The sequence below is a fragment of the Castor canadensis genome, chromosome 5 (assembly GCF_047511655.1).
Source record: "Castor canadensis chromosome 5, mCasCan1.hap1v2, whole genome shotgun sequence".
Classification (NCBI taxonomy): domain Eukaryota; kingdom Metazoa; phylum Chordata; class Mammalia; order Rodentia; family Castoridae; genus Castor; species Castor canadensis.
The window spans coordinates 161,694,982-161,713,475 of NC_133390.1; the positions used below are offsets into that span (position 1 = coordinate 161,694,982).

Below are 18,494 nucleotides of genomic sequence, written 5' to 3' on the forward strand. Positions count from 1 at the left end.
GTGACTGCAATCTTCGAGGGGCTGCCTTTACTCTGCTTTTGTTTTCATTGCATCCCTCAAGCCCCTCACTGGGCACTGAACAGGTTTCACTGGCAAAAATCTAATGGTGGGGGGAATATTAATGGAGGTGTGAACAGACTTAAGGAAAACACATGGAGTGTTGTATCCAGAGACTAGCAACAGCAGGGAGCTATTACCACCTTTAAGGTTGAGAATGAGAAGCCTGGAAAGAGCTGGAACGTTGGGCAAGGAACAGACAAGTCTATTGCCATAGAGGAACACAGCCACCGCCAGAACAATGGTGAGGGAGGGAGTGGCCTCAACATGAATGTCCCACTCCTCCTTCCTGCCAGCCTGTGCCTCTCTTTACCCAAACAACCCAAAGGCAGAGAACAAGAGCGATGGACATATGAGTCTATAGACACAAGGAGGGCAGCAGATGGAGCTGCCAGTGGCAGGCCACACAGAACCAACAGTCAAAGGCTTTTTTTGTGTGTGTGTGGCATTGGGAATTGAACTCAGGACCTTGAGCTTGCTAGGCAGGTGCTCTACTACTTGAGCCATGCTCCACCCAGCCTTTTGAATTTTTTAGTTTGTATTTCTGTGAGGGTCTTGTGTTTATGCCTAGGCCAGTCTTGGACCAAGATCCTCCTACCTCCACCTCCTGAGTAGCTGGGATTACAGATGGGCACCATCACACCTCAGCAAAGTTTTTTTCTGTTTTGTTTGTGATACTTAAGATTGAATTTAGAGCTTCCCATTTACTAGGCAAGCAGTCTACCCCTAAGCAAGGGCTCTACCAGCCCTCCAGATCGCTTTGCTCTAGTTAGTATGTGGGGTGAGAGTGAAAAGGGACACAGTGTCCACAGAAACACAGAGCCTAATCCTGCAGTTGCTAGGGAATTTATATTTGGGGAAGCCCAGAGACCGTTAGTTGTTCACTCACTCAGCTGCTGACAAATGTTTTCTGCACAAACTGCAGGAGCCTTGAACTGAAGACTGCCGACGGGAAGAGGAGATTATCAGTTGAGCCTACAAACTTACTGTTTTAACTAGGTGGAGATATGCCCACGTCTCAGGAGCAAAGCCAGGAGAGTCTATACCGTTCATACACATGCACACAGACACAGTGGGGACAGCAAAATGTTTTCAGATGGTGGTGGATGCTTTATAGATACAGACATAGAAAAATGGTCTTAGCCATTTTTTAGTGGTGGCAAGAGTGTTAACTGTGTTGATGTGTGATGAACTGCTCACATGCAATTCTGACCATGTACACAGAAGGAGGGGATCCAGGTGCTCTGAGCATAGGACTCATCTAGCCTTTGCAGAAGGGACTGTTTCCTCAAGGAAAGGACATCTGAAATGAGCCTTGAACTCTGCCAAAAGAGGAGGAGGGGAGAGCTTTACTGGCAGAGGTAGAAGTGTATGCACGCAAAAGCTTTCCAGGAAGTAAAAAGAGATCAGTATATCTGGAAGGAGTGGGAGTGACTAATCAGAATAATTTTAGGGAGCAGGCAGGAGCCAGACCTTAGTTTTTATCACAGACGGTGGTGCGAGCCCTTGGAGGATTTTAAGAGGTTGGGTGATGCCTGTACCTTGGTACATGCCGGAAATCCCAGCTACTCGGGAGGTGAAGGTAGGAAGATTGCAACTTTGAAGCCAGCCTAGGCAAAGTTAGTGAGACACTATCTCAAAAACAAAAATATAAACAAAAGGGCTGGTGGTGTGGATCAAGTGGTAGAGCGATTGCACAATGTCCTGAGTTCTATCCTCAGTATCAATAACAACAAAAAAAGGGAATGATGTAATCATCTTTTTTGTTTGTTTGTTTTTAAAGATTGCATCTTTAGAAGACATTAGAGCAGGATGGATGGAGAGGACTAGAGAGGAGGCAGAGGCAGTGTCCAGATAAGAAACAATGGTGCCAGGCAGGGGATGGTAGTGGGGGTGGGAAGGAAGTTGATTTGCATATGGGAAACAAGAAGAAGGAATCCAGGATAACTTATGTGCTCTGTGATCCATGGAAAATCTCTTACCACTTCAGTATTTTGAACTTTGACTCAAGTTGTAAGGATACCCATGAGTGTAGAAGGGGGCAGATCTTTCTGGAAGCAACACTGCAACCATGGCTATCAGGGTCCCCATTGTGGTCTCTAAGGCAGCAGCCAGAGAGTTCAGGCCCATCCAGGGACTGAGGTCCAGCCAGGCTGTGGGTCCCAGGCTTGCTCAGAGGACAGAGTCCTGGAAAGTTCAGGATGCTTTCTTGAGGAGCCCTAAAAACCAAATGTATCTGATTTTACCCCACAAGTCTATTATACATATACATAGATAATATTCATACATCTGCATACCCATCACAGTCATTCAGTTAGCAAACATCGAAATGGTAAAGAAAACTTTATGGGAGGGGAAAAAAATGCCAGAAGTAATTCTTCTTTGTCTACTTATTTTGCACAACTTCTCACCCTTCCCATCAAGTCTTCACAAGCACATAGGGTGAGAAGCCCTGTTCCAGGCCTCGGTTCTCACAGAGTGGGTGTGTAGTTGGAAGGAACTCTACAGGCAGCTCTATCTGAAGTGATCTAGAATTCCCTGAGATTAGTGAGGTGCTAATCTGCTGCATTGCTGGGCCTATTTGGGTGGGTGAAGAGAGGCAGGGTGGGAGAGGGGCATATAAAGACTAGGTCTTACCTTGCTCCTTATACCTTAAAATTTTTCAGATGTTTTTGAGTGGGTAATTTTTCCACATACTTCAAAATTCAAGATGTACGAAAAGGTGCAGAGCGAACAGAATCTCTCACTTTGGTTCCCCTGCCAACCAGTTCTTGCAATAGCAGCCACGAGTGTCCTGTGTATTGTTCCCGAGAGATTCTGTGCCTGCCTTTCTGGATATTTAGTCTTTTGTGTTTTGTACACAGATAGGAGCATGCTGTATGCAGTGCTAGGTCCTTTGCTTTTATTACTTGACGTATATTTGGAAGTCACTCCACATCAGAACACAAGAGCTTCCTTTCTGAATACTCCCTTGGATGATGACACGTCAGTGTATTATTGGTCCTGTATTGATAGACTTAGTTTGGGGGATTTTCTAATAATATTTTGCTATTACAAACAATGATACAAAGGATGACCTTGTGACCATGTTGCACCTGGTCCAATAAATTAAAGGTAAATTCTTATATGTACTTTTGGTCACTTTAATATCTACTAACAAATTGCCCTCTGTGGAAGTTGCTAGTCTCCATTCCCACTAGTAAATGTGTGGAAGACTGATAGCCCACACTACCACCAACATGGCCTGCTATCAAAGATTTAGCTCTTTGCTGGGCGCCTGTAATCCTGGCTACTTAGGAGGCAGAGATCAGAAGGATCACGGTTGAAAGCCAGCCCCAAGCAAATAGTTCAAAGGACCCTATCTTGAAAAAATACCATCACAAAAAATGGGCTGGTGGAGTGGCTCAAGGTGTAGGCTCTGAGTTGAAACCCTAGTACTGCAATAATAGTAATAATAATAATAATAATAATAATAATAATAATACATCTCACCCTCTTTCCTCTTTTCTCCAGTTGGATCCTGAACCTCTTCCTTGAAAGAATTGAAAATAACATCAAAAATATCTTGGAAGAAAAGGTAAACAGAAGGATAAGCAGATTAGTAGCACGTGAATCACTGGCATCTGCGTATTTGATATTTGGCAGTGCTGGGGTTTGAACTCGGGGCCTCACATTTACTAGGCAGGTGCTCTACCACTTGAGCCACACCCCCAGTCAGATATTTGGAAACAGCCTTTTCTCTTAAGTATGTCGTTACTTGAATTTGTTTATCAAAACTTCCTCATTCATGGTACAAAGACAAGTGTCAAGACTTTCCTAAATTTGTGTGACCATGTATGCTTAATTAGTATTTGAAACTGCCAGTGTGTTATTTGATTATCTAATTGCAGGTAATATTAGGGAAATATTGGTTAGAAATGATTTTGGGTCCCTTCCGCACACCACACCAAAAAAAAAGTCAAGTCCAGGAAATAAATTTTAAAACTTTTTAGAGGAGAAAACTGAGTTTCTTTCTCACCTTAGAAACATTTCCTAAATAAGACCCCCTCAAAAAACACACCATATGGAGAATAGCAATGGGATAGCTCTCAGCACCTCTCACCTCTGGAGAAAGTGTTGGTCCAGGGAGGCAGACAGGTGCATCTTTGATTTATCCTCTGAATATCTTGGGGGACCTCAATAAACCCACTGGCACCTCATTCTCCTCACTTGTAAAGTGGGGACAATGGCCCCCTACTTGAAGAGGGTTGGTAAGGATTCACCCCACAGAGTATATGGCACACACATTGTGTTCACAGCACTCACCATTATTACCATTTCAGAGTCAAAGCTCAACTGGAATCACTCCTCACTGTGGAGCCCATGAGCTCTGCAATTGGATATCCGGGTTTAAATCCCATCTCTGCCACTTTTCTGGCTGTGAGGTCTGAGATAACTGTCCTAACCTCTCTGAGCCTTAAAATCCTTGTCTATGAAATAGGAATAACCATAACAGCTACCTTGCCAGGCTGTTGTGAGGACCACGATGTGGTATACTTACAAGTTAGCGCCTGATCCAGGAAAGAGCTGGGTAAACGGAGTGAGGTTATTTCCATAGGCATTTAACCTCCCCAGAAGTCCTGTGTGGGTTGTTGTCTCTGCCACACAACACAGAATACATAGCTAGAAAAATCTGGGTATCACATGTCCCAGGGGAATGGGGCGAGTGCCAGAGAAGCCAAGCCCAAGGAATGGACATTTCGGATGAGGTCACTGACTTCAGTCCCCATGGGTCTGTGAGTGCAGAGTTCCAGGTGCTCTGCAGAAAGAGGATCTCTGCCAAAGGACCGGGACAGGGGATGGATACATATTCCAAGTCCTGGGAGGCCTGGCTTCTTGGGTAGGGCTGCCCTGGCTTGATGCCCCAGGAGGGGCAGGTCAGGTCCACCTGACAGACGTGGCATTTGCAATAGAACAATGCTTCTCAGTGTTTAAAAACACAAAAAAACCAAGAGTTGGTCTTAAGTGATGGAAAGCCTTGTCATTAAACCATGCAAAATGACAGAATGAATAATTCCCTTCACAGTCCTTTTTCTCTTTCCAGTCTCAACCGGGGGCTAATGTATCCTGAGCTGTTTTGTTCTGCTTTGTTTTTTAAATAGAAAAGAGGCATTATCAAGCTGGGAAGCAGTATCTAGCCAGACTTCCAGGAAGGCTCTCTTTAATTTCTCATATTCATCTTCCCAGTTACTCCTGTTCGTACCAAGGGATGCCAGCTTTGCATTGACAAGAGTGCTGTGAAGTTTCTGGGGAGCTTTATGGGTGGAGGCATGTGGTGGCACACGTCTGTAATCCCAGTGCTCAGGAAGCAGAGGCAGGAAGACACCTGGGCTACAGAATGAATTCCAGGCCTCCTTGGGCTACCTAGTGAGACCCTGCCTCAAAATAAAACAAACAAACAAAAAAGTATTTCATTTTTAAAAGTCACTTGGTAAAAAGAAAATACTAAGTAAATGACAGTTGAAAGGTGAGAAAGGCAAAATCCTGGAGGAAGTATAGGAATTGCTGAAGCTGGAAATGACAAGCCTAGGGACTTCTGGAGTTCCATGACTTGCTCAGCTGTGAGCTGGTGGCCAATGAGGAATGGAACTCAGGGGCTGAACCCTCTCTGCCTTTGCTTTGGGCCTCTGGTGACCCAGCCAGCAGTGTGTGCACAACAAGTGCCATGCTCCTCTCTGGCTCCCTCTTACTCCCAGAGAACCAGGACTTGAGTAGAAAAAGGAATCAAAGGGGCCAGGGAAGAGCATGGTGGTGGCATCACCACCCAGCACACACACAAAGGCACCTACAGAGCAGGTGTACTGGGAAGGTAGGCATTGCTGTAGACAGGGAGGAAGAAGGATTCACCTGGCTTTCTCATCCATTTTGGCAGATCTGCAAAATGGTCAGGAAGACAACAGCCTCACATCTGAAGCCATACCTCCAGACTCTGCCAGGTTTGGAGCACACCCCCCCGCCACTTCTCTGGGTGCCACTAGATTCCATGGCACCGGGTACCCTGGAACCATTACCCCCTGGAGCAAACCTGGAGTTTTTCCCATCAAGTATCTTCATGCTACAGAGTTAGAGATGGGGTTGCCATCTCTCCTGGGGTCTGTTGTTTGGAGATGGGTATGTTGAGGAAGGACTCCAAAAGCTGCTGGGAGCATGTGGTGGGCAGAGGATTACAAATACATGGGACAATCAGGCGTTGGCTATGGGCCTGCTGCTTTAGCAGATCAGGGTCTTCAAGCCACAGGGGCCTTCAATGACCACACAAGTCACCTCCTCCTCCTGAGATCCATGGTAGACTCCTCTGACTCTCGGAATACCAAGCCCAACCTCAGGTGACAAAGCTTTACACACCTGGTCTCCAGCTTCCTCTTGCTCCCTCCTCAACTCTTGTCCCACCACACAGGGCCCCATTAGTTCCCCTGGGATACCAGGCCCCACACTGCTGCATAGTCTTTGGTCCTGCCCTTCCTCATCTCCCACCCCCAGTCCATTAGCGTCAACCCCTTTCAGATCCCAGCTCCCCCACACCTCCTCAGATCCAACTAGGTGGTGGATCCCCTCAGAATGTGGGGTCAAGGGTGTGCAAAGATCCCCTTTGGCCCTGCAACATTGAGGTCCTGACAGCTGCCTGAAATCTCTGTCTTGTGACCTCACAGTCCAGGACAAAGAGAAGCGCGGACGGTGGAGGTCTACTGCTCAGTTTGCATCCTGCATGTCACCACCTCTGGGACCTTGAGCAAGGCACAAAATTCCTTGTGTCTCAACCTCTCACCTGTAAAATGGTGATGAGGGTATGGAATTTCATTAATTTATTTGCACAGCCTCTAAGGACTGACACATGGTGAAAGTGTATGTCAGTTAAATAGAATAAACCCATTTTGGTCAAACTGTTAGCACACCAAAGCCTGGCTCAACCCACAGGAAGCTGCAGAATGAACAGGAGCTAGAGAGGGTGTGTTCATTTCCTATTGCTGCTCTAAGACTGACCACAGTCTCAGTGGCTTAAATCAATAAGAACTTGTTCCCTTACAGGTCTGGGCAGGGATGGAGACTAACAAGTAGATGCCTGGAAAGGGAGGGGAGGAGCTGATTCTGATTTCCTACCAGTCTTCAGTTCCAAGACCCCTTTCTCCTAGCCTCTTACCCTGAAGAACACGTCCAGGCCTTTTGAGGTCACCTGGGGAGCTCCTACCAAACTGTAGTCAATGCCAGCAACCTCATCAATCATCATGGTGACTGTAAGACAGGAAAGAGGCAGCCTTATGACAAAGCAGCCAAACACACGTGTGTAAATTGTGTACTATACAACTCCAGGGAGTTCCATTCACATGACCCATAGTCTCTGGAGGATGGAAATGGGGCTGGGGCTGATCCGTAGTACTTTCAGAGAGAGAATTAATCAGTTAATTAATTTAATATTTTATTTAGTACCTGCTATATGCCAGGCACAATACAAACTGAAGAAACAGCTGTGAGTAAGACAGTCAAAGTCTCCGTCCTCACAGAGTCCAGAAAAGAAACTGACAATCAAATACTTGAGCAAATAAATGTAAAATTGTAGGTGTGTTCAGAAGCAGCAGTCCAAAGGATGAGACCGGTCATATAACAGGGGCAGAGAGGAGGTTGGCCACAGTAGGCCTCCCACAGGCAGGCTCTGGTTGCTTCTACCTGTCACCCTCACTGGTAGGAACTGTGGATGATTGAGAAACCCTTTCTCCAGGGTGAATTCTTCAGCCAAAGCCAGCGCTCCCCAGTCCCCTTCAGTGCCCCGGCCCTGCCACTGACCTGGCAACATGAACACATGGTTTACTTGGCAGCGTCCGACTATGTCTTCAATACGGCAAGCCGGGTGTATCACCAGGCTGGGCACATGAACATTGTCATCCAAAATGAGCACGTGAGTTGGGGGGAAGGAGGTTGTAGTTCCCTGGGGAGAGCTTAGATGGGACTGTACCCTCTGTGGGTACTGAAAGGAGTCCCAGGGAAGAAGGTATAATTTGCAGCCTGCCAAACATGGACTCAAATTTAAACCGTGCCTCAGTTTCACTATCTGTGCAGCTGGATCCTAACAGTGCTTATTCCCCTGGGGATCTTATGAGCTATTGTCTATCAAAGTTTGATGTGGATATTCAGGAGGTGGAGACAGAAAGATCAAGAGTTCAAGGTCAGCCCAGGCAGTTAATGAAACCCTGTCTCAAAAACAAAACACAAACAGAAGTGATGAGGGGGTTGCATAGCTCAAGTGGTACAGTCCTCTGTACTGGAGATGTGGCTCAGTGGTAGAGTGTCTGCTTTGCAAGCACAAAGCCCTGAGTTCAAACTCCAGTCCCACCCACCCCCAAAAGTGGTACAGATCTGGCCTAGCATGTCTGAGTGGCTGGGTTCAATCTCCAATACAGAAGATAAATAAGTAAGATAACAAGGAGGGAGGCTTGGTGTCTGATACACATCGGCATCGCTGCTAAAAATTAGGCTGTGGTGTATAATACCAGGTCCTCCAAGAAGCAGATGACAAGATAGCATTAGGCTTGTAAGAGACTCATCAGGGAAATGCCTGGGATACAGGAGAGAAGCGGAAGGTCCAGGTGGGCGAGCCCTGAGCCTTGAGCCACCTGCAAAGAAGCAAGAGGACTGAGAAGTACATTAAATGCCAGGTGGTGAGGGTGATCAGCTCTGGTCACCATCCTGAGAAATCATAGTGACACTAAGAGACTTTTTTTTAAGTATTTACATAGAACCTGAGCACATCCTCTCATAGACTTTATTTTTTTGGTGGCACTGGGGTTTAAACTCAGGGCCTCATGCTTACTAGACAGGCACTCTACCACTTGAGCCATTCTGCCAGCCCCAAGAGGCGTTTATTGAGCACATAGCATGCCTGCACTTAACTCGTGTATCGTCTCATTTAATCCTCACACAGCCAGTAAGATAAGTGCAATTACTGTCCCTCTTTTACAGTTGAAGAACCTAATAAATCTTGCTGCCAATGAGTCAGCTAAGAAATGGCGGAAGCAGAACTGGAAGCCAAGCTGTCTTATCTCCAGGTCCACCCCTCTTACGACAATGATGTCCTGCTTCTCCAGCAACCTCCTGCTCATCCCGCTGCAGATGCCCCTAAAGTCTCCGATCCAACTGCACACCAACGCATTCCGGGCCCTGGTTCCTCAGGTGAGACCCTGGTTCACTCACCCCAGCGGACAAGGCAGGCCCCTCACCTGGGCCAGATCCCAAGATTGTATTCTGACTTGGATGAACTGTGTGTAGACAGACAGCTTATATATTAGAACCATGGGGAAGAATAAACAATCATCCTCTGACTCCTTGTGGCACTAAGATGCAGCATCTGGATTTAGATTGCTCATGTCTGCTGTTTTCCAGATTTGGAACTTAACCTTGCTGAGCCTCAGTTTCCTCATCTGTCAAGTGCAGATGAAGAGCTGGCAGAGTGGCTCAAGTGGTAGAGCGCCTGCCTAGAAAGCATGAGGCCCTGAGTTCAAATGCCAATACCACCAAAAATAAAAAATGGTGGTAAAAACCTCACTGGGTTACTCAGATGAGAGATAAAAGCACTAACCAACACAAATGCACAGAGGCCCTTCCAGGTACATGCATGGGTGCTTTGGCCAGGCTAGTAATTTGGAGCTAAACCAATCATCACTAATACTTGTTTGAAGTTTATTTAGAGGCCTAGCTGGAAAGTGGTGGGGGCAGAGGGGCGAAGAGCAGCTTCGTGTATCGTCTCATTTAATCCTCACACAGCCAGTGTGTGAGTCCAGCTCCAGTCCCAAATTTGCCCTCCAGACAAGGTGAGCAGGCAATGGGAGGCAGTATGGTGGCCACCCAAACATATCCACTGGGGTGTCTTGTCCACCCAGACAGTTTATCAAGGTGCCTCTTCCAACCTTGAAAAGTAGCTCTGGAAAAGAAAATTCCCTGCACCCTGGGTAGGGCTCTGCCCTTCTGGCCTTCTCCAATACGTTTGTCTCCCAGACTATCCTAAGTGTCTGCCCCTCTCCCCAGCTGTCCAGGTCATACCCCAACATGGAGATGGAGCTTGAGGCATCTCCAGAATCAGAGCCACTCCTGATGTTCACCCCTGGGAATGTGACCCTCCTGCCAGTGATAGATATCCAGGCCTTTGCCCTCCTGCCTAACTCCTCGGACCGCAAGCCACTCTTCCAGATCAGGGTGGTAAGTCTGGTCCTGACCAGGGAGCAAAGGGGCATGGGTGCCATGGGTGGAAGGCCCTCCCTTGACTGAGAGGTGAGGTCACAGCTGACAGGTGCAGAAGGCTGTTTCTGCTTCAGTGGATTCTATCTCCCTGATCTGCATAGCCAGGCAGAGTTCATCAAGTCATGCACTGTCTGAATTGCAAGAAACCCTTAGCCATTCACTGCAGCTGAGTTTAAATTTTCTCACAGTTGTTTACTATACATTTTTGAAAATTTAAAACATCATACTATTTAAATTATTATAAATAAAAATAATCAAATTATCATTTAAGAGATACGGATTTGACAATCCTCTCTAAAGTGACTTACAAATTCAACACAATCCTTATCAAAATCCCACCTGACTTTTTTTGGGGGGTGGGGCAATACTGGAGTTTGAACTCAGGGTCTTTGCCCTAAGTAAGTTTTTTAGTAAGTTTTAAAACAGGGAACTGTGAGTCCTCCAGCTTTATTTTTCTTTTTCAAGCTTGTGTTTGCTATTCTGGATCCCTCAAATCTCCATATGAATTTTAGGATCAGCCAATCAGCTGGTTAAAAAGAAAGTCAGCTGGGACTGGGGGCTTGGCTTAAAGCTACCTTTTGGCAGGGCAGTCCTCTCCCTCAAAGAAAGGTGTCAGTTGTTGGAGTCTTTTAATTTTTCCAGGACTGTCAGGGTTCCCTGAATGTCACTTGATAGCATCTCCAAAGTCTTAGTCATGCTCACAAACTGAAAGTGTTCCTGTTCAAATACTCTGTTCTTAGTGTGGGGTATCCTTAATTCTTCCATTAAAACAGAGAACTGGAAAACCTCAGCTTACTTTTTTTTTTCTGTACTGTGATTTGAACTCAAGGTCTTGAGCTTACTATCACTTGAGCCATCCCCCGAGCCTAACTCACCCCTCTCGAGTCTACTCGACGTAGACTGTGAGCCCCTCTCTCCCTGCACTTGCTTTTGGCTCATGTGTCTCATATGACCATATGGCCTGGGAGTTCTATGTCTGGAGATTTGGCTCCAGGATCAGGAGCCAAATAGACATCTAAGTGGGCTTTGCTTTTCCAGAAAACCAACATCTCTGTCACCATCGGTGTGAACTCCAGCAGGATCGTTGGCTCAGTGACTTTAGGAAGGTAGGAGACCATGAGCGAGGGAGGAAGGAGGGGAGGATAAAGAGATTGTGAAAGTGGCCAGAGCATCTAGTCTGATTCGCTAAATGTCCCTCTGGAAAAGGCATGGTGAGAATGCCTCTAGGAAAAAGGCAGAAGCTGAGAAAAGTTGCCAGGCAGCAGAGGTTGCCTTTGGGTCCTCTGTCATTCTGGGCTCCTCCCTTCTCTTTCTGAGGCTTCAGTAGGAGAGCTAGAATTTTGGCAAAGGCAGGAGCCTAGGCAGGGCAGTCTAGTTCAGGATGGGGGAGAACATTGGCGTGTAGCTGTGTTTGCAAGTACTTTACACCTAACAGATAAAAACTGTTGAGGGCACACATCACAGAGTGGGGAAGATTTGGGGTGGAGGTCAATGTGCCCAAGCCACTGCCCATGGCTCCACTGCCCAGATACCCATCCAGTAAGGAAATGTGTGTCTAACTGGCCACTCAGTGGGGAAAGTTTGGGCTTTGGGCAGCAGGACTATCCTGCTTCCTGGGGACTGGCACTTGTCCTCTGTCCATACTGTCCTCTATACCGATCCCCCCATCCACCCACTCCAGGTGCTTCTTCCTGCTGAGGATGGGATTGGTTCATCAGATGTACCATTTCCTGACCTCAGGGTACAATGCTCATGGCTGATAAAATGCTCTGACCCTATTAAAATGTGTGGCTCCTTTACAGGGCATTAGAAAGAGAAACTAGTGTTGAGGATTTGGCTGGTGTGGCAGGCTGGTGGGGCAGATGGTCTTTTGAAGGTGCCTAGAGTTTGCATCCATACATTGACCTCCTGGCTTGGGGAGTCTCTGCAGTGTCAGGTCAGCCAAAGACGTAGACTGTGAGGACACAGCAAAGTGATGAGGGCTGCACCGAGGGCTTGTTCAGACTACTCTGCCCGGGAGAAGAGAGCAAAGAGATCTGCCCAGGGCAATCACAGTTCCTGAACAAGGGAACCAGGTCAGCAGCCCAGAGAAAAGTCTACAGGAAGGGGATCCATGGAGGAACCTGGGGTTCCATCCAGGTACCCTGTGTCATTCTGCCTTCCTTCACTCCAGTAGGTGCCATCTGCAGGCTGGCATCACTTATGCTGCCTCCTTCTCCACATATATTGTCTATTTCTATATTGCTCACCGTCTATTTCCACATTATAAAAATAATGCATGTTTATTACATATTTGTACATTACAGAAATAATGCGGGTTCATTATAAAAGTAACGCATACTTATTGCAAGAAAAAAATTGAAAATTAAAAAAGTAAATAAAAACAAACACCACCACCCATAACCTTGCCACATAGAGACTAACTCTGCTAATAGTTTGTTTTCTTGCAGTTGTTTTTTGTTTTCTTGTGGTACTGGGGTTTGAACTCAGAGCCTACATCTTGAGCCACTTCACCAGCCCTTTTTTGTGAAGGGTTTTTTTCAAGATATGGTCTCGCAAACTATTTGCTTGAGCTGGCTTCAAACTGTGATCCTCCTGATCTCTGCCTCCTGAGTAGCTAGGTGAGGCACTGGCACCTGGCCCTTCCAGTCCTTAAAAAATATTTTTTTATGTCATTGGAAACATAGTGTATACATTTCTGTATTCCACTATTTGTTTGTACCCCCATAATTTCTCTGAGATATTAAAATGCTTGGCAACCTTTAATTTTGACAATGGCACTTCCTCTCAAAGTATGATCTAAACTTAAAGCTTCAAACCCACAAGCAGCACATCGCTGGATGCCCAAGCCCCAAACAAAATGCCTTTGTCACCAAGCACACTGAAAACCACTGGGGTAACAGCGAGAAAGTGACCTATGCTTCTGTCTTTCTCCACACAGTAAGCTGAATCTCAAACTGAAACACTCCAACTTCAGTTTCGTCAATGTGAGTTATTTTCTCTCAGCATCTCTTTATTTATTTATTATTTATTGGTGGGATTGTGGTTTGACCTCAGGACTCTGAGCTTGCAAAGCAAGTGCTCTGTTGTTAAGCCACACCTCCAGTCCATTTTTCTCTGGTTATTTTGGAGATGGGATCTTAAGAATTATTTGCCTGGGCTGACTTCAAACTGTGATCCTCCCAATCTCAGCCTCCCAAGTAGCTAGGATTACAGATGTGACCAACAGCTCCTGCCTCTCAGCATCTCTTGAATTACTTCACCAAGCAGGATTCACGGGACTTCAGGAGACACAACAAGGTCCTAGACACAGATGCCCTGCAGGCTCCCAGAAAATAGGACACCATATTTGAAAGCTAACTATGCATGACAAGTTCTGTTTGAGGTGATCATATTTCAAGAGCATAAGCTTTGTAGTAAGATACCAGCCCTGCCACCTGCTGGCACTGTGACCATGAACGAGTCACTTAACCTTTCTAAGCATCACCTCTTTTACTACAAAATAGGGAAAACAGGGCTGGAGGTATGGCTCAAGTGGTAGAACACCTGCCTAGCAAGCAGAAAGCCCTGAGTTCAAACCCGAAAACCAACAAAAAAAAAAGAGAATAATAATAATTAAAAATAGCATCTACCTCAAATGGAGGCTGTAATGTGAAGTGAGGGTGAGGCAGAAGTTAAGTAAGACACCATGACAAAATGTCTCACACATAATAAGCTCTCAGTTTTGTTCACTATTGGAATAAAAGTGGCCCAGGGTCACAATCCTTTATCCAAACTTCTGGAAGACTAATGGGTTTAGGAATTAAATTTTTGAGAGATAATACAATGCATCCACTATATATTAAATAATACTTTCAACAGGACCTGGGAAAGTACTCTATAATCAAACACAATATTTCTGCAATAAAACTTTAAAATATTCCCATAAAGTGGAATCAAGGAATAGTAAACAACCTCATGGCAGTTCAGATCATAGCACACCACCAAATGAACTTGCCTGCACTAATGGAGAATGAGCTCAGGGATGTGGGGATCTGGCATTGGGAGTAAGGCACTGCTGTATCTGTAATGGTGGTGGTCATGATATATGGGCGTTTCCAGAGGTGGGGTCAGCTGTTCCTCCATTGTCTTCATTCATGTCTGTTTGATCTCTTTGCTCTGGCCCCTCCTGTGCTCCAGGTAGAGTTGATGGACACCATCTTCAACTACTATGCATTCAACACCATATACCCATCTCTGAATGGTAAGAATAGTTGCAAAACCTGAGTTCCACCCTTTCATCGAGTTCATGGTTCCCCCATTCATTCAACAAGTTGAGGCTCTCCTCTGTGCAACCAAGGGCACTGGTAATCTATGGTCCTTGCCCTGATGGAGCTACCACCTTGTTGGGAAGGCAGAGGTGTAACAGGCAAAGGCAATGCAGTGTAATTCATTGACAGGATAGAAGGAAGCATGAGAAGTTAAAGAAGCTGGGAGGAGACACTGAACATGAACTTAGTTCAGGGAAGGCTTCCAAGACATGAGCACCAAGCTGAGTCTCAAAAGATAAGGATGTAGGGCAAGGGAAGAGGACCATGCCAAAGGGTGCTGGAGCCCTTGGAGTTAGAATTCCCAGGTGCTGGGTCAGTTCAGGTGACCTCGTTGGGTAGCCTTGCTAGAAGTAGTACTTGGGCAGTGGCTGTAGGAGAATCAGCAGCCTCTTCACCACTGCCTTTTACAACAAAGAGATAAGAGAGAAAGACTAGCCTGGGAAAGAGACAGTGGGGCATGTGGGAGTCCTCAGGGATGAGTCCCTGCCTATAGACCTTTCATGTGCTAGCCCTGGCCACTTCAGGTGGTGGTGGTGTAGGCTCTCCAATATGCTGACAGAGGTCCAGGGGGCTATCCAAGTCAGTCCAGTTCTGAAGATGCTGAATTTCCCAGGTCTTTGCCTCCTTGTCCCCACCCTAAACCAGTCCTGGTCTTCTCTGTCCAGCTCACCTCTCTGTTATTCACCTTTCAGCAAAGCTTGAGGAGGGCTTCCCACTCCCTCTCCCGAGGGAGACCTTCCTCAACAACGTGGAACTCCAAATCCACAAGGTCAGTGAGAGCTGGGTTCTGGGTCTGGGTCTGGGTATGGGGGCAGTGCTAAGACCTCAGAGGAGCCTGGGGAGGAGGGAGCCCTGATTCCCATACACATCCTGGACCTAATTTCTAAAAACAAACAAATCTTTGTTTTAAGTTTTGGAATATAAAAGGCAAGTGGTTATGATATAGGATCTTGGCTTTATGTAGAATAACTCAGCTCTCAGCAATCCAGTAGAAACACATATACTGAGCACCTGCCACATTCAAGGGCTGCACGAGGAGAGTGGGCAAAGGTCAGACCAGATGCCCCAGTTCTGGGTGGATGAGAAGCCACCTGAACAAGCCTGGAGGTTCACTGGTGGTGTTAGGGTCCCCTTGGGTCACCGGCCCTCCCACCCTCAGCAGTAAAAGATGACCTTGAATAAAAAATGAATCATGCCTTCTAGATGGGGCCGAGCCAAAAACAACTGTATGTGGGTGTACTCTGCATGATGCCCAACCAGAGACACCAGTTTGCCAACATCCTCACTGTAATGTGGTCTTACTCCATGGAAATCCCAAACAGAGGTCTCATAAGTTGAATAACTCAGGCAGCACCCAGGTGCACCTTGTTTGTTGGAGGAACAAAATTTTGGAGGAGGAAGGTGACATTTGTGAATGTCTTCTAGACATTAGTAGCATAGGAAATGCCGATAAGTTCCTGGGGGGCAGGCAGCTGAGAGGGACAGTGTATTATCAAGGCCCCTAAGGCCTAAAGGCTTGTTTTCTGCACTGGCCTGGCTCTGGGCTCAAGGAAGAACTTGGCCTCTGCCAGCAGTCTTCCCTTGCAGGAAGTGCCCCCATGGCTCAGCAAATGACCTTTCTTGACTGTCATTTCTGTCTTCTGTCTAGAACTTCTTGCTTTTAGGGGCTGACATCAATTAGACTGAAGGAGGGGGAGCATCTGTGAGTGGACGAGTGGACAATATCACAGCTGGACCTGCTCTTGACCTTGCAGAGGCTCAAAAGCTGCAGCCATTCTGCCTTCTCTCCCATCTCCCTCTGCCCCATGGACACTAGACAGCAAGGAACCTATGACATCTGAAGACACACCTGACCTTCCCAACTTTTCTCCTCCTTTCTACCCTTCCTGTGTTCTTACATGTTCTCTTCACACAGTCCTTGGCCTTACCCAGGGAATGCAACCCAACTCTATACTAGTCTGCAGTATAATTCCAATAATTTCTGTAAAGGAGAAGTGTGAACAGTGCCCAGGAACTAGGGAGCCCAGAGAAGCCTCCTCAACAGTAAACATGGAGATCCACTTAGCTGCACAAGTCATTCAACGTCATGGCTAAGGACACAAGAGTAGAGACAGATGGGCTCAAAGCCACTTCCTGGGCTGGTAATATTCGGTCAATAATACTGACCACCACAGGACCATCCATGGGACGCACATTTGTTCCACCCTGATTTCAATATTCTGATGCTTTTCCTACATTGGCCTCTGCCTCTGTGCTTCGTTCTGGAGAAGTTGTGGAGGGTCAAAGAGTGAATGAGAAAAGCACATGGTGTGTGCCCTCAAGCTTACAGTCAGAAGCAGGAGCCCAGAACACTGTCCTCTAAGAGCCAGGTAATAATATTTTAAGCCCACATCACCTTTGTTGCAAGTTATGCTGTCATTGCAACAGAAAATAGCCACAAACAGGAGTGAGTGTGGCTATGTTCCAATAAAACTTTATTTACAAAAACAAGTGGTAGACCAGATTTGACCTGTGGACCATAGTTGTCCCAGCCCTCATCTAAAAGAACAATTCACCAAGAAAGAACAGAGTTTACAAGAGAATACAAGCCTGGTTTATTCTTAGGAAATTCATTAAAAAACATAACATGCCAGGTCATGGATTAATACTGTACTGACTTGAGCTGAGCCTGGTTTGCCTTAGAACTGTGGCTCTGCCACCTTTTCACTCTCACTATTCTGATTTCCGCCGACTCCTGTTGTAAAAAAGCATGAGTGGTCACTAGTCAGCACACCACCCAGAACACTGTGCTCAACATTAAACATGTCAAATGCCTTTGTTGTACATGTCACTTTGTATCATGACACAGGAAAACTATAGATGGAAATAAAATATGTAAAATGCTCAGAATAATAATTCTTGCCTCCTGCTAAGCTAAATGAATAAATTATAATCACCCATTCCCAATTATTAGCAATTTATCAATATACTAAAAGTAGAATGATACATACACATATGTGTGCATGTGTATGTATACATATATACATAGGGGAGAGGATACTAGAGATTGAAGTCGGGGCCTTGCACTTGTAGGCAAGTACTCTTACCACTTGAGCCACACATCCAGTCCTAAAAGAAATCTTCCCTAAACCACCAAGCTGTATCTCACTTAATGGTGAAACCACTGAAGTATTCTTTAGCTTTTATCTCAAGGTAAAATGCCTTTGGCCAGGAAATCCAAAGTGTTCCTTGTGAGGAAGTGAGAGGGTGAAAGAATGCCTGGAACGCTCGTGAGGAACATGCCAATTCTTCCCTGAAGATTATTACAGCCATGCTAGTGCCCTGGCTGTGGACTATCTGAGAAAATAATTTAGAATAAAAACTGCCTGTCTTCTTCTCTGCCAATGTGTGTGTGTGCATGTGCAAGTAAGAATGTTGTGCCCACATGGGTATGGGTGCACGTGTGTGTGTGCACGCATCTGTATTGTTTGTACGTGTGTGCATGCATGAGCCTGTGTGCACGTGTTATGTGTGTGCGTGTAGGTCTGAAGGAGTGTGCATGTATGAATACATGGGCAGTACATGTGTACATGTTTATGTGTAGGTTTGTGCACATCTTTGTGTGTGCATGTGCCCATGTTTATGTACATGTGTGTTTGTGTGCATGTATACAGACTTGCAGCTAAGAGCTGAGAACAGCCCATGGTCTGTAAGCTGTGTGAAACTGTTACTTTCTCCTTATTTTTTTGTTTTGAGATTCTGGAAATCAAACCCAGGGCCTTTACACATGCTTGGCAAGTGCTCTATCACTGAGCAGCACCCACAGCCAACACATTCATTAGAGAGCTCAACATGTCGCCCTCAGCACTGAATCCTGCTTAG

General features: G+C 46.1%; 1 protein-coding gene and 2 long non-coding RNA genes across 3 annotated transcripts; all 3 read left to right on the forward strand.

The window, feature by feature from the left end:
• Positions 1-1,552: 1,552 nt before the first annotated feature.
• On the forward strand, positions 1,553-6,027 carry LOC141423135 (uncharacterized). The gene is made up of 3 exons (XR_012447786.1): positions 1,553-1,639; positions 3,571-3,634; positions 5,969-6,027. It is a non-coding gene; the product is annotated as an uncharacterized lncRNA (long non-coding RNA).
• Positions 6,028-6,754: 727 nt separating this feature from the next.
• LOC141423479 (lipopolysaccharide-binding protein-like) lies at positions 6,755-13,662 on the forward strand. The gene is made up of 7 exons (XM_074075258.1): positions 6,755-6,881; positions 7,811-7,987; positions 9,049-9,258; positions 10,111-10,281; positions 11,362-11,429; positions 13,265-13,310; positions 13,594-13,662. The coding sequence occupies exons 1-7, from the start codon at positions 6,870-6,872 to the stop codon at positions 13,660-13,662; spliced, it is 753 nt and encodes a 250-aa protein (XP_073931359.1). The 5' UTR covers positions 6,755-6,869.
• Positions 13,663-14,497: 835 nt separating this feature from the next.
• Positions 14,498-17,564, forward strand: LOC141423401 (uncharacterized). Its single transcript, XR_012448234.1, has 3 exons — positions 14,498-14,566; positions 15,326-15,402; positions 16,282-17,564. It is a non-coding gene; the product is annotated as an uncharacterized lncRNA (long non-coding RNA).
• The last annotated feature ends 930 nt before the right edge of the window (positions 17,565-18,494 follow it).

Coding starts and splice junctions, on each gene's coding strand:
- LOC141423479 (XM_074075258.1), top strand. Junction 7,988..9,048: donor TTGTCATCCAAAATGAGCAC/GTGAGTTGGGGG, acceptor CCTCTTTTACAG/TTGAAGAACCTAATAAATCT. Junction 9,259..10,110: donor TCCGGGCCCTGGTTCCTCAG/GTGAGACCCTGG, acceptor CCCTCTCCCCAG/CTGTCCAGGTCATACCCCAA.